This window comes from Netta rufina (genome assembly GCF_964035555.1).
Source record: "Netta rufina genome assembly, chromosome: 24".
Classification (NCBI taxonomy): domain Eukaryota; kingdom Metazoa; phylum Chordata; class Aves; order Anseriformes; family Anatidae; genus Netta; species Netta rufina.
The window spans coordinates 4,959,077-4,973,522 of NC_140148.1; the positions used below are offsets into that span (position 1 = coordinate 4,959,077).

The 14,446-nt window shown below is 45.6% G+C and overlaps 1 protein-coding gene across 1 annotated transcript; it reads left to right on the top strand.

Annotated features, from left to right (window-relative positions):
- Nucleotides 1-767: 767 nt before the first annotated feature.
- Nucleotides 768-10,512, top strand: GTSF1 (gametocyte specific factor 1; the record flags this gene model as incomplete). The annotated part of the gene is made up of 7 exons (XM_084301146.1): nucleotides 768-789; nucleotides 3,080-3,177; nucleotides 5,565-5,691; nucleotides 6,636-6,722; nucleotides 7,183-7,243; nucleotides 8,217-8,305; nucleotides 10,475-10,512. 7 exons carry the CDS (start codon nucleotides 768-770, stop codon nucleotides 10,510-10,512), a joined length of 522 nt encoding a protein of 173 aa, XP_084157272.1.
- Nucleotides 10,513-14,446: the final 3,934 nt, after the last annotated feature.

The following is a 14,446-nucleotide window of genomic DNA, read 5'->3' on the forward strand; positions in this document are numbered from 1 at the left end:
ACCAGCCATCTGCTTAGAAAAAGTATCTCTCCATTCATCTCATGTCTACTCAACACTTATATTTTAGTTGCAAAATGAGGTAATCATTTAGCAAAAGTGATTGGTTTTGAACTCAGCAATGTGGGGAGGGGACGCAGAGTAAAACACGAGGTTTCTTTCCTCCCACACTGCACGTGTCCAAGAGCAGGTGAAACACAGCTTTTGTTCAAAGCTGCCTTTTTCCTCAGAGTCTTTGAGACAGGAAACCAGTGGAGGGCTGAAATCAAGTGGGATGACCAACTCAGCTTGCTTCAAAACAGCAGGAAATGGCCCAGTGGATCAGCTACCCACCAGGGCTGCACACCACACAGCTTTGCTGTGCCCTCACCCATCTTCCAGCTCCATCTCAGCACAAGCCTCCTACAAGGTTCTCAGAGCGGGGCCACGCTCTCCTTCCGAGTTTTTGGACCCGTTTCGGGCACCGATGGCGAGAAGGACACGCCGGGGACATTACGTGAAGCACTGGGAGCAGGGAGGGCGGTGGGAGCTCGGGGTGGGGGGGGGGCGCCGGGCTCTCCAGCACGGCCAGGCTTGGAGAAAATGGCGCCCGCCGGAGAACAAGGACAAGGCGTTGCCCCGGCAACTGCCCCACGGCGGGTGGGGCCCCGCGCGGGGCAGGGGTGGTTGCTAGGAGGCAGCCGCGCAGGCGCCAGGGGCAGGCGCTGCACGCGGCCCCCGCCCGTGGCACGGTGCCGAGGACCCTCCCGGCCCCGAAGCCTCTGTCCGACATGGAGGTGGAGGATGACTTCGGTGAGCCTCGGGCGGGTGGAAGGCGGAGGTGGCTTCGCTCCCCTCTCTGTGTGTTTCCCTCCCGGATCGTCTTTGCCGTCACGAAGCAGATACAGCGTGGGGGGGAGGTGGCTGGGGGGGGTGTTGCAGGCGGTGGGTCTGGTGCTGTCTCTGTGACTGAGCCGTGAAGGAAGCGGTGAGCTGGGCGTCTCACCTAGGTCTGTGCTGCTTGTGGTTACTGGATGGGGCATGGGTGGGGTCTGGCCCTTGGGCAGCGTTCAAATGGAGCCGCTGCCTCTGGTGCAGGAGTTGTGCCTGCCTGGAGGTTTTTCAGGTGATTTCTGGTGGCGGTGGAATTGTTTGGGGGTTGATTTTGCGAGCTGTACTGCTAAGGGCTGGGGATCTCACCTGCGTGTTGATGTTGCTTTGGTGCTCCAGAGGCCTTGCTCGCTGCAGCATTTTGCCTGATTACTGCATCTGTTGACCTGATCAAGCCAGCTCCTGGCGCTTCTGCTTTTGCTGCTTTGTGTAGCACTAAGGGCTCCCTTTCCTCTCCATCAGGTACTCATTCTTGCCTTCTTCCTTGTACTGGCCACGTAGTTTTTTCCATCTGTTGAGACAGTTTAGAGAGAGAAGCCACTTCAAATTGTTATTACAGGGACAGCTGAAACAGTAGAAAGCTAGTTAATCCATCGTAATAATGAAGAAGTCTTTGGTTTTCAGCTGTTGTAATGGCCTAGACTGGCTAATGGAGGTGAGAGGTGCTCACAAGTAGCAAAGCTGGCAGTGGCAGTGTAGTGCAGCTGGGATGGAAAGAAGGATTATGTACAGCATTCCTAGTGGCTTGGAACATGAACTCAGCTCAGTGTGACTTGAGGAACTGCACCTTAACTAGCTGCCAGCCTGTGGGCCAAGATAGCTCCCTGCACTGGCTGTTGAGACAACTGAGCACCAATTTATGTATAATCATGGAATCATTCAGGTTAGAAAAGGCCTCTAAGATCATCTAGTCCAACCTTTAACCTGGTACTGACACGTTCACCCCTAAACCATGCTACGAAGTCCCACGTCAACACATTGCTTGAAGACTTCCAGGGATCTCAACCACTTCCCTGGCCAGTGTGTTTCAAAGCTGCACATCCCTTTCAGTGAAGGAATTTCTCCAAGAAAAAACAACAACAACAACAAAAATAAATAAAAAACCTGAGCCTCCCCTGGTGCAACTTGAGGCAATTTCCCCTTGTCTTATCACTTAGTGCTTAGGAGAAGAGCCTGATCCTCACCTCATTACAACCTCCTTTAAGGTAACGGTAAAGTACAATAAGGTCTTCCCTAAGCCTTCTTTTCTACAAGCTAAACAACCACAATTTCCTCAGGTGTTCCTCATAAGGCTTGTTCTTCAGACCCTTCACCAGCTTCGTTGCCCTTCTTTGGACACGAAGAAGCGGTTGTGATAGCAGGGGAGAGGCTAAACAAACTGCAGCCTGTGTTTAGGATTTGATTACAAAGCAGCTTAAAAAAAAAAATGCATTAAAAGCCTGGGAAAAAGACCAGCAGGGAAGAAATGATGAAAGAAGCCTGGTCTCGCTCCCTAGTGAGTACACAACAGAGAGATCTGCAGGTAGCAGTGGTCCCCTATACCTCTTTCTGGCTGCCATTCTTTTTCCTCACTGAGAATATGAAAGTGATTATATATCACAGAGGTACACATTCGTACTGCTTCCCTGTTAATTGCCTGGCTTCTTAGGTGTTTTAATAACTCCTTAGCTCCTAAATAATTGCATGACTTGGGAGAAACTTCACTTAAATTACATAAACCATGTTAGGCATGCTGTTTCCTCAGAAATTAAGTTAAATTGGCTGGCATCTTTCCTCCAGCAAAACTAGCTGATGATCAGAAAAGACTTGGTTCACAGTGATAAAGCTCTCGAGGGCCCTGGTGGATGTATCATCACCCCAGTGATTCTCATCCAAAATAGTTCGAAAAGTACTACTCTCCTCATTCATTTTGAGTAACTGTGGTGATCTAGTTAATATGCTACCTTAAAGTGTTATTATGCAGTGCTACTTACTATTCTCTGTCTATTTTGACTAATGTCTGTGTCAGCTCAAACTTCAAAGTGAATTTGTTTGGTTATGTAAAGCAGGCTCCTGCCTCAATGATGGGTTTCAAAGTAAAAACAACTGGTTTAACTTCCTAAAATCACAGCCCTTTTGTGGTGGTGTGTTTGTTCCACTTCACTGTGTTAGTGATGTTTGATCTTGTCTTTCTAACTAGTTCCCCTCCCCTGCCCCAATTCTTCCATTCTAGATGTTTTGGATCCAGAGAGATTGATACAATGTCCGTATAATAAGCACCATCAAATCAGAGCCTGTAGGTTTCCGTATCACCTTGTAAAGTGCAAGAAGGTAAGCAGAACAGCCAAACAAGGCACTGAATGGGGGTTGTGCGCGTCTGTAAATTCAATGTGCATATTCTCATACTGTTTTCTGACTGGCTTGAGTAAGTTCCTGACAAATAGCCCCATTTATCCTTTATTTCATATGTTTTTATGACCTGTGTAGTAACAGGTTCAAGGACACGTTAGCTCACCTAAGACTGGTGTGGCTCTTCATGGTTAGGTCAAGGATGAAATCTCAGTCTCTTCAAGCATCTCACGTGGAGATCAGATAAACTTTTCTACTTTAAGCTGAAGAGAACTCAGCCTGAGTGATGTGTACCACCTCTGGCTAGTCAGAGTAGAAATGGTTTGATGTTGTAATTTGTTCTTTAAGTGACAGAAATGCATAGCTGCTTTTTTTTTTTTTTTAATGTTGCTAATAAGTATTTAGTGGCAGAAACTGCACATCCTGTATTCAGCACACGTGGGAGAGGTGGATTTTTTTACCTCAATCTTTCATCCAGAATTTGAATACAAATCATCTAATTGGAAGCATTCCAACCTCAGTTCTCCTCTGTATCCTTAAGGTCTGTTTTTTAAACTGTCGCATGCAGGTGACTGACCAAGCTTTGGGTTTTTGCTGAGACTTCCTAAAAACCAATTGTTCCTCTGTCAGCTTACCAATATGTTTTTCAAAATAGTGTAGCAGTGCTGTGCCTTTCAGTAAAGATGCAGCTGGAGGGTGTATGCACTGATAACAGTACTTACAAACAATTAATTTTGGTGAAACTAGTGGTTTAAAAAATATTAAGTAACAAGTGAAAGTGGTGGGCAGAGCAGCAAGTACATCTATTTTTGTAGTACTCAAGAGAATTTTCCTTGTTCACTCCCTGCAAATTTTGGCAAGAATGTGCATGTGAGCCAGGTGAACAATATCAGCAAGTAAATGTTAACCTTATTGTTTTTGTCCTTGCATTGCATAACTGTTAACCAGTCAGTTTTTGCAAGATTTCCTAATTGGAGGGTTGAGTTATAATAATGATCACCTGTCACATTGATGGGTTAAAGTTGCCTGGTCACCAGGTGCCCACCAAGCCACTCTCTCATTCCACCTCTTCAGCAGGAGAGAGGGAGAAAAAAATGTGGGTTGAGATAAGGACAGGGAAATCACTCACCATTTACCATCATAGGCAAAACAGACTTTGCTTGGGGAAGATTAATTTATTACCAATTAATAACAGAGTAGGACAGTGAGGACTGAAAACAAAATTAAAAACACCTTCTTTCTAGCACCCTTCTTCCCATCCTCAACTCCAGTCTCAGTTCTTCTGCCTCTTCCCTTCTCTCCCCAGCAGGCGCAGGGGACTGGGGCTGCAGTCAGTTCAAAATGTTTTTTTCTCTGCCGCTCCTTCCTCTTTGAGCTTTTTCCCAGAACCAGCACGGGGCAGCTCCTGACCTCTATCAGAGGCCACTCCTGCCCTCCTCCCCCCCCACCCCCCCCCAAACCTGAACACACAAACCCAATACACAGATACAGTTGGTGTCTGTAAGTAATTTGCAGAATTTACATTGATCCTGCCAGAGCAGCTTGCTGAAGCTGGTTGAAGCAATTAATGGACATGTGAGGACACAGCAACCTAGCTGTACAGACCTGTTAAGGCCAGAACTGTGTCTACAGCTTCATAGGTGTAGGTAATGACAGATGCCTTGGAGCCTGCACTGCAGCTGTGCATCACTGGTAGTAGAGGGCTCACTGCCTCAAGCAGCATCTGTACCAGGCACTCTTGCTTCTATATCTGTCTTGGGTGCAAATGTGATCCCTGACAAGCGGAGTTGTGCCAGCCAAAGCCAGGCAGGTACTGGGACAGTGGCAAAGTTGTGATTTTTTTTCCCAATAAAGCAGGGGGTGAACTAATTTATCATAGTAATTGCTGAGCACTGTGAGTAGAACCAGTGTCTATGTGAAGAAGCACCAAAGTTTGCGGGTGGAATGCTTCCAGCTCCCTAGCTGTTCTGAAAGGGTTAAAGAATTTCTCTGTCTTTGTGCCTGCCTGTGTAAAAATACCTGCATAGTTTAGATTTGCCTACCATCTGTCCTCTATTGTTTTTAAAATAGCTTCATATGTGCTTTACACCATGTAGCTATATTGCCAGTGTTGCAGCAGGGAGGTTAGCTGAGGGTATGTTTCATTTGAGCCACCCCTGAGCTGAGTAATTTTTTAGTGAACTTGGTTTCAAAGAACAGTCAGTTTCATAGTTTCGCTTTGCAATTGTAGTGTCTGAGCAGTATTTTGCCATTCCTTGCTTTGTCTTTTAAAGCAATATCACAAATATCTCTTGTTAATCCTGTAAAAAAACATAAGGAAAAATGAACTTGAGAAGCATGGCACGTGATTTTGGTTTTCTCTTCTCTAGAGCTACCCTCATGTTGCGAAGGAATTGGCCACGTGCCCCTTCAATGCTCGCCATCTTGTTCCTCAAGCTGACCTCAGTGATCACATATCGAAATGCAATGACAAAGGGTTCATTGAGCAAGATATAGGTAAGAGAACCACCTGTGCTCTAAGATGCAACTGCACCCTAGGGACTGAGGTCCCCTGTTTGTCAGGATAGCTCCCATTATAACCGAAAAAGTGGGAGTCAAATTATTGTCTATAGTTTTGTGTGACACAACAGCCTTCAAAAACTTGAGTCCTGATTGCTTTGGTTTATTGAGTAGGCTCATTAGATGCTCCTGATAGCCTTTGCACATATTTTATTCCCAGGATTTTTGAATAAAAAGGTTGTACCCAAGCCAGTGCATATTGAAATGCCTCCAGCAGGAGATCTGGTGCTTTAATGACCAGAAAGACAAGATCTTCTTTTCACAGAGATGATCTCCCTTCATTGAGGCTTGACCACTGGTGCCGTGTGAAAAGTCAAATAGGTGTCTAAGCTATGAAAATCCCTGCTGCTGGGGAAACCTGAATAGCTCACTCCTGATGAGAGATTGGTCAGCTCCTTTTGCAGACTTCTCTGCTGCTGAACTCGCTTTGTCTGCAATACAACTAAGATTCCTGTCTCCTGCCCAGTGAGACAAAACCCCCAAATTATTTAGAAAAGCATCCTGTGCTATGTAGTGTCTCTTTAGTTCTCCTCATTGTCTCTAAAGCTATTGCCACACTACAGAGCTGGTGGCTTTCCATCTTCTGTTGAGTTGCACTGATGCTAGCGGTCATGCTTGCATTTGTGTTAGCAGGCTTCCTCTCCACTTGAGCGTTCCTTTGCCAGGTCCCAGGGGACAGAGTCATTTGCTGTTCACTGAAAAAGTTATTTATGGTTGCTTGATTTCTGATCTATGCTTGGCTCCTGTGTGTACCTAACCAGTTTACATTGTGGGGGGGGCATTCCTCTAAAGCAAAAAACTGTTTTGCAACTTGATCCAAAGTACTTAATGCTTCTGAAGCAGGACAAACTACAGTCACTGATTTTTCTGTCATCCTGAAGTGAACCAGTCTTCTGGCTTCCAGAGAGAGCAGGTGAATGCTGTGAGCACTTGGCAGGCGCCTCCATGTGATGAAGACTGGGAAACTGGTAAGGAACTTCCCCCTTCTGCAACACTGCTGACTTCTCTCTGGTCCTGTCTTACAATTCCACTTAGGATAGTGTGAGTCCAGAGATGCCATTCATTTAGGTCTCATATGTAGGACACCCTGCTTATGTTCTTTCCTGAAAGTACGCATAGCCCGGCTTAGCAGGCTTTTCTGGACATGAAGAATTATTCAACATGCCTGCTGTAATTGGTATGGAAATATATTTCAAAACATCTGCTCCTTTACATAAAAGCTGTTATACTTCCTATGCAATGATGAAATCAGAAGCATGGTAACTTCTGCGTTCCTTAGGTAAATGACAGTGAAGCAGACACATTCATCAGGATCAATTTCTATTTGCTCTTGAACACGTAGAAATAATGACAAAGACACTCCTGATCTTTGTTTATCTTTGCTGGTGTTTCTTAGTTTTGAGCCATGTCATTTGTTTCCTTTTGCAGAGTTGTTGGAGCAGCCAAATTCCCCTTTTCTTTGGGGCATGACCAATTCTGGCATAAACAGGTAGAGAGTGCAAGTTTGATACCTTACCACAGGTATAAAGGAATATTCTAGCCTTCTCCCAGCCCAGCCTTGATGGTTGGCTTTGCTGATGTTTCCCTCCTCCCAGGAACTGTACACTAACAGTGAATGTTTTTATGGTGCTGGTTCATTGTTACTTGCTTTCTCATGACTCGCCCTTAAAAGAGAAGGAGACCCTTGGGCTGCAAGAATTCAGTTATTCTGTGCTCTCGTATGTCTGTGGCAGAGTGCTCTCCCTGCTGCTGTGCAGTGTTCAGTTTCTGCTGCAATTCTGGCCAGTGTGCAGGGAAGGGAGGTGCTGAGCCGCTATGTGAGAGGTGCTCAGCCATTATGCTGGCTTAGGAAATGTGGCCAGATACTTCCCTCTGGAGCCTTTTGAGAGAGCTACCTCCTGTGAAACTAATAATTAGCTAGTAGTCCATTGTGACCTCCTGTCACTTTTTTCTTGAGAGATTCACTGGCAGTAGGGCCCTGTGTTAGCAAAAATCCCCAAACTGTGATTACATTTTACAAGGGACAAGTGGGGAAGGAGTAGTATAGTAGGAGCTGTGAATTTGATGGAGCTGAATTGCCTGGCTTCAGTGATTCAACAGTAGACTGTTATTGCAGGCTATACATGAGGTGTGGTGGCAGCACCAGGGTTGCTAAAGCATGTTTTAAGGTTTGTTTAAGCCCATATGTAGAAGTAGTCTTGCAGCTGACTGCTCTACAGTTTTGTATGGGCTCAAAAGATAGTCTTCCTTCTGTAAGGGGTGTCAACGGTGCTATCTGGCTTCATTTGTTATGCTTTCTGAAACACTTTATAGTGTTTAGAGCACATGTACTTATTGTAAATGTCACCATTGCCAGGCAGCAAAGTACCATCTCCTTGTGTCCACACTCTGCTTCATGATATAGTAAAGTGCATAAACTTAATCAAGTGCTTTTGTCATGAGAAGTGACTGTAGTCTTTCAGTTCCAGTACCACCTTTGGACAAAAGAATTACCTACCTTCAAGTGTACGTGCGCCTGAGTCCTTCCCGTATGCTGTATCATGGAAAGGCTGTAAGTAGTGTACATGTGGTTTTGATGCCAAAACTTCTGTAGATAGTGACAGTTACTGAAACTTCTAGCTGGAGCAGTGCCTTACGGCAACGACTGAATGGACAGGAGAGGAACTGTATAACATGGTCCTCCTGGAAAGCAGCTTCCTAAGGAATCTAATAGACTGAGTTCCTTTTCAGAGCTCCAAGCTGTGCTTCTCAACCTCTTTGAGGTATACACTGATTAGCAGACCAGTCTTCTGAGAAATTGTGGCAAGTATAATGTCCTTGGCACATGAAACAACTTCTGTACACTTCATAGGCGTCAGAAGTTCAAGGAGAGGACAGGAGGAGAAATAATAGGAAACAACAACAGGGGGGGATTGCAAGTACCACTGAAATCTTGTACCTTAGATTGTTGCTTTAAAACAGGTGTGTGCGTTTGCAAAAGAGGCCCGCTCAGAGTTGTGTACTTACAATAATAATGTTTGGTGCTAGCTATAAATGAAGGGATGAAGTTATCCTGGGGGATGTAGAAATGCCCTCCATAAACTACAGCTTTGTGTGAATTCAGGCCTTGATGTAACAGAAATGTTTGTAGTCCCATTTCAGTAGAAGTCAGGAACCACAGCGTAATTTCCAGGAATTTCTACCACGTATCATAAGCATATGCCATGTACCTGCAAAACAGCTGGATTATAAGGTGTCTGAAATGATCTCTGTGGAAGTTTAGTGGATACCTGGGAAAATTCTTGGCTGTGTGCTGTAGAGGTACAGAAAACTTACTCTATAGCAACCTGTGGTTAGGTAGTTAGTAGTCAGCCTGTAGTCATCTGTAGTTAGTGAAGTCATATTTAAGGGCCTATTACAGCCTGCAGAGCATAAAATACAATGTGGGAGTTTCTCCAGCCTTTAGGGAGGCTGAGACTTCCTACTGCATCCCTGCATAAGGATTAATAAAGATCATCTTGACCAGCCAAACGTAGTATTTTTCTATGCATGTACTTTTTGCTGTTTATCTTTTCAGCATCTGAGTTTGTCCACTTCAGATATGTAAAGTAGATAGCTTTGGTTTGCTAGTACATTGTAATTTATAGGTACTTCTGTCTTCTTTCTAGAAAGCATCGTGATCATGCCTTTACAGCTTCAAGCCTTAAGCCTTCGCTTTGTCGTGTTGGTGCATGGTGCTTCAGTTCGTTTGATTTATCTAATAATGGGGAATCCTCTGTGAATTCCTTACAATATGTAATCCATACTATATGCATGTACACGGGTTAAATTTAAACAGTAAGCTTAGTTACTTTTCTAGTTCCCATTCGGGTTTTGTAGTTCCCGTTTAAAGAAAAGTTTACTAACACTTAAAACCTGTTGGAGAGCACTGATGTAATGTTTTTTTCCTGAGTCTGGGAAAGAGTTTAGATCACTATCATATACATCTAGGGCTGTGTAAATGTTTGGATTAAGCAGATTTGCATCTTAAAAATGACTGAAAGTACAAAATGAGGTCTAAATACACAGACACAATTAAGAAGCAGCATAGGGTATTTCTCTAGGAAGAAATTAATGTCATTGGCATTTTGAAAAGTGCTCCTCAAAACAATGGATTCTTACAATTTGTATGACTACCAATGTAAAATAAGGCATGTTGACAAGCACGTGCAAAATTAAGATTATTTTAAAGTTTGATTCTGTCAAAGTTCTTGTTCAAAATGGCAATTTACAATAAAAAGATTGTGAATAGCCTTGGACCTATGTTATATTTCTAAAAGGCAAATGGAGTTATTTGTTACGTTCTTGTTCTGTTGAATAACTAAATGGCTACTAAGTAAGATCTCCACTTCATTTTATTTTTATTTTTTGTTCTTTTAAATGAATGAAGCTGTGACAAATGTCAGCTTTCGATCGTTTGTGACTTGACTGCAGTAGAGGAGGTGAGCTTTGGGTGTACTTGCTCTGAGGAATCACGTTATTCTAGGACCCTGTTCTTCCTCAGGGTGAGGAGAGCACTGTTCTTCAGTAGGCCTGCCTTTCTGGAAAGGGCCACAAGCAAACAGCCTGGAAGGTCATGGCTGCAACTCCAAAATATCCCCTGGCCTCAGTAATCAGGGCATAGGGACCACGAGAAGTGGGTTTGCCTCATCACCTAGGTGCATGACATAGCTCTGAGATCTAAAATCCCGTATCCTTCTAGGCAACTTCCTCAAGCATGCCACCGCCTGTGAAGAGTGAGAAACCCATCGTTTCTCTGTTCCGTATCGTGATTCGGGAATGCAAGATTAACTGGCTGTATGGTTGTAAAACAAAGATAACCCTCCCTCCAGCGCAATGATTATTTAAAACTCCATGTCGTTTATGGTTGGGGTGTTGGGATAAAGCTCCCTCTGACTACTTTGTATTTACCACAGAGCAAGGAATAATTTAAAGAATAAGCGTGCCAAATGATACCTTCTCCAAAGTGGCAGAGGACTTTCTTGTGACTATCACTGTGGTTGCAGCCACTTAATCCTTTAAGTCCTTAGTCTCTCTTATGATGGGTGGGCTGTGCAGTGCTGGGGCTTTCTCCCACTTTCCTGGAGGCTGGATGTGTTCCTTGCACAAGAGAAGCTGATGGGATGTAGAGAAATAGCACATTTTGGCCCACTAGGAAGGGTTTCTGAGCGTATGCCTGGGTGACTCTCCTCTAACACGAGTTTCTTGGTGGCACAGATGCTGTTAAACTCACTCCATGAGGACTCGCACGTGTACACCTTCCTTGCTGGGCCATTTCTGCCTTACCTGAGCTACCAGCTCTGGGGCAATAGAACTAGTCTGACTAGAAATCCGTATGGAAATTTGGGATACAAATGGTTGTGTTTGCAGTTGTCACAGGTGACTCAGGAGGGAGGAGAGGAGGTAGCATTTACCTTTAGGCACAAGTTCTTCTCTGCTGGGGAGCCTGGACATGTGGGAGCTCCTTTCCATTCATCCTGGTGCCCATGGGCCCGTGTGGTGTCTGATGGGTCTCGCCACCCCCTCATTAGCACCCAGACACAGATGTGTAGCTGCTCAGTGTTAAGGTATACCCATGCTGTTGGTGCAGCTCCAATACCAGCAGATCGCCAAATCTCTGCTCTATCCCTGTCATTCCCTACAGTTCTGCCCAGCCTTTCTTCCACTGAAGGGTTGAGCCTGCACTGCAGGATGGCCGTGTGCTATTTTTGTACCCCGCTGGCTGGACCTATGCATTACACAGTAATGGGAGCACAGCACGAAGCACAGGCCTACATGGATCAGCGGGGAGCCAGTCTGCTTACCGGTTCTGTGTTCCCTATGGGCTGTGATCAAGTCAGCCAGATTCCTGCACATCCCCTTGTGGGGACTCTTGCTTGCTGCATCCTGCAGAGTAAGACCCTTCTCCACACCTTGGTGGTCTGGGCTGGGATGCCCAGCTCCTCTCCTCTTGGCCACAGACTGCAGCTGGAGCAGGGATGCCATGAGCAGCTCTTTCTGCTACTTCCCACTTTGTCCCTGTTGTTCTCATCTGCAGAACTTAGCACGTGCTTTCCCTCAGTAGAACTACACTGGCACAGGGAAAATGTCCTTTCTCCAGTCTTCCACCTCCTCTCTTCAGCTCCAGAGCATTGTGGAGGTGTTTTCCTCCCTAGTCCAATGGCTCAAGGCAGACTTGGAGGCGAACTTGTGTTGTTTTTTTTAACTTCATAGGCAGGAGGGCTCTGCCTTCGGCTACACGTCTTTTCAGGGTCAAGGTCTGGATGGGGTGACTTCAGTTACTGCACCTGTCCTTCTGGCACTCAGCAGTTTGTACTACCTAGTTCTCTGGGCTTTTTATTTGTGGCACTAGAAGACCCTAGAAGTCTATGCAGTCTTCGTTTACAGCGTGTGATACCTCTTTATCCTTCTGTCCCATTCCACTTTCGCTATAGTCAAGATGTATACTTGCTGCCTACAGCCCCACAGAGATGTATTCACAATTACAAGTGTCCATGTGCATGGTTCACGTCCACAGTTCACATTAATCATCATAGCTCTGGAAAACACAATCTCCTTCCTCTCCCTCCCACCAGTTCAGATTATGATTGCTTTCCTCAGGTCTATATTCGGCTAATGGGGATTTGAGGTAGTTGTGTTAGCTACTAGCTGATGCCCAGGAGAACAGCAATGTCCAGTGTCACACATGCACATCAAAAGGTGCAGGGATCTTTGTTCATGTGAATAAAGAAGCTTTGAATCTGATCAGTTAAATCCTGCTTAGTCACTGTTGTAACCTAATCATCATACAAATACAGGGTCTTGAACTATGTTGGCCCATACCAAGTGTAGAAGCTAGAGGGTGAGAAAAAGAGAGGAAGATGAGGAAAGTTCTCCATCACATGTCCTCTAATAATCAAATGAATTGCTGGATGTAGGAGGGAGAATAGAATGGGAAACACCGGCTGCAAAAAATGTCCCTCTATGCCTTCTGGAAGGTGAGCAAGCTCCTGGTATTGTTTTGCCTACAGATTTCTGTATCCAGCTCCTTTGTCTGTGCTGTGGTCAGGAAGCCTGGAGGAGAAAGGGCTAGGTGGTGGTGGGGACCAGGCTGTCCAGGGAATCTCTCCAGAGATCACAGCCCTCACACTCCAGGTATAGCCCAGCTGTGCAGCAGCAGGTCACCTGAGGTTACGTTGATTTGTTGGTCCCTGTTTAACTCTGTAGAGAACTAACACCTGCTTCCAAGCTTCAAGTTCCAGCAGGTAAGAGTGCCTGGGGTTACTGAAGGCAGCACAGAGTCTCCTTGTTCTGGCAGATGAGGCTCTGGCCCCAGATCTCAACTTTAAAACAAAACCACATTCAAGAAGTTGTTTCCCCTTTCCCAGCTTTTAGTCAAGGTTATAACCCATAAAACCAAAAGCACGAGCTCAACTTGTAGGTCTTTTCTAACTGCTGACTCAGCAATAGGCTGAAAATCAAAGCAATGATTGCCTGGCCTGCCCACACATTGGCTGCAGTCACAGAGCTGAGCATTTCTTTTGAAGAGTTAGCCAAACCATGCAGACGAGGTGTCTCGTTGTGCAGGCCTGACGTGCGTGTTCCAGAGCAGGTAAATTGAAAGAGCCAATTGACTTCCTCTGCAGTGTCTTGGAAGCGCCATCCTACGTGGAGCTCCCAGCCCTGACAGTGTCTCACTGCCATGTGGCAGCTGTCCTATTTCCTTGGAATGCATAGGTGACAGTGAGAAGGACAGTGGCTGTGTCCCATCTTGCTGCTGTGATGTCCCTCTTCTAAGAAGGCTGCTGTCAGCTACTGGGATAGCAGGAGTGTTCATCCTGGAGCCCTGTCACCAAACCAGGTGGGATCCCAGGCTCTGCAGACAAACTCCCTGCAGTTTTCTGCTGGGCTCTTCTCACCTGCTGCTGGCCAGCCTGGCACCCTTCCTTCCTTCTGAGTAAAGAGGGGAAGCACTGAGCCAGAACCTGAGTTACTTGTGAAATATTAGGATGGCCAAGGGCAGCAGCATGCCTTCACTCTGGCCAGGATAGCTGTATGTCTCTGACAATATAACTGCCCTGGATTTTGCCAGTCTGATATTATCTGAAGTTCATCCCAATTGTCGTTTCTACAGCCCATTTCTAGACTATTGATATCACTTAGTGTTCTGCTCTGGTCCCCTGTCACTGTTCTATTATCCTCTGCTCCCTCTCTTTTGCTCCTAGCTCTTCACCTCCATAAATCATGGTGCAAAGAAACTGAAGAGTAGTGGAAGAATAAATGCCAAATGATTGCCAGGGGAGGGAGAGGGCAAGTTGCTGTCAGGAATCCACCTGAGTGTGCAGCAGTTTTTGGTTTGCTAGGTCCAGGGGGAGCTGGAATTGGGCCGAGGGTCTGTAGAGATAGCACAATCTCAACTGAAAAAGCACCAATAACAGCATATCAAGCTAAATCTGTCTGGACCATCCTTTCCACACCAAATGAGTACGTGGGAGATAGGGAGGAGAAAACTGCTGACAGGTAAGTTTTGGGGTGGGTCTTGGCTCTGCCATCACTACAAAGCAGAAAGCAGAAGAAACTGCTGGGGAACAGGGAAGGGCTTGAATACCCACAGACCCTGGGGCAAGGCAGAGCAGAGTGAAGCAAGAGCACCCTCTGTACAGCAGCTATTGAAAGTGCTATATTTACATGGTGT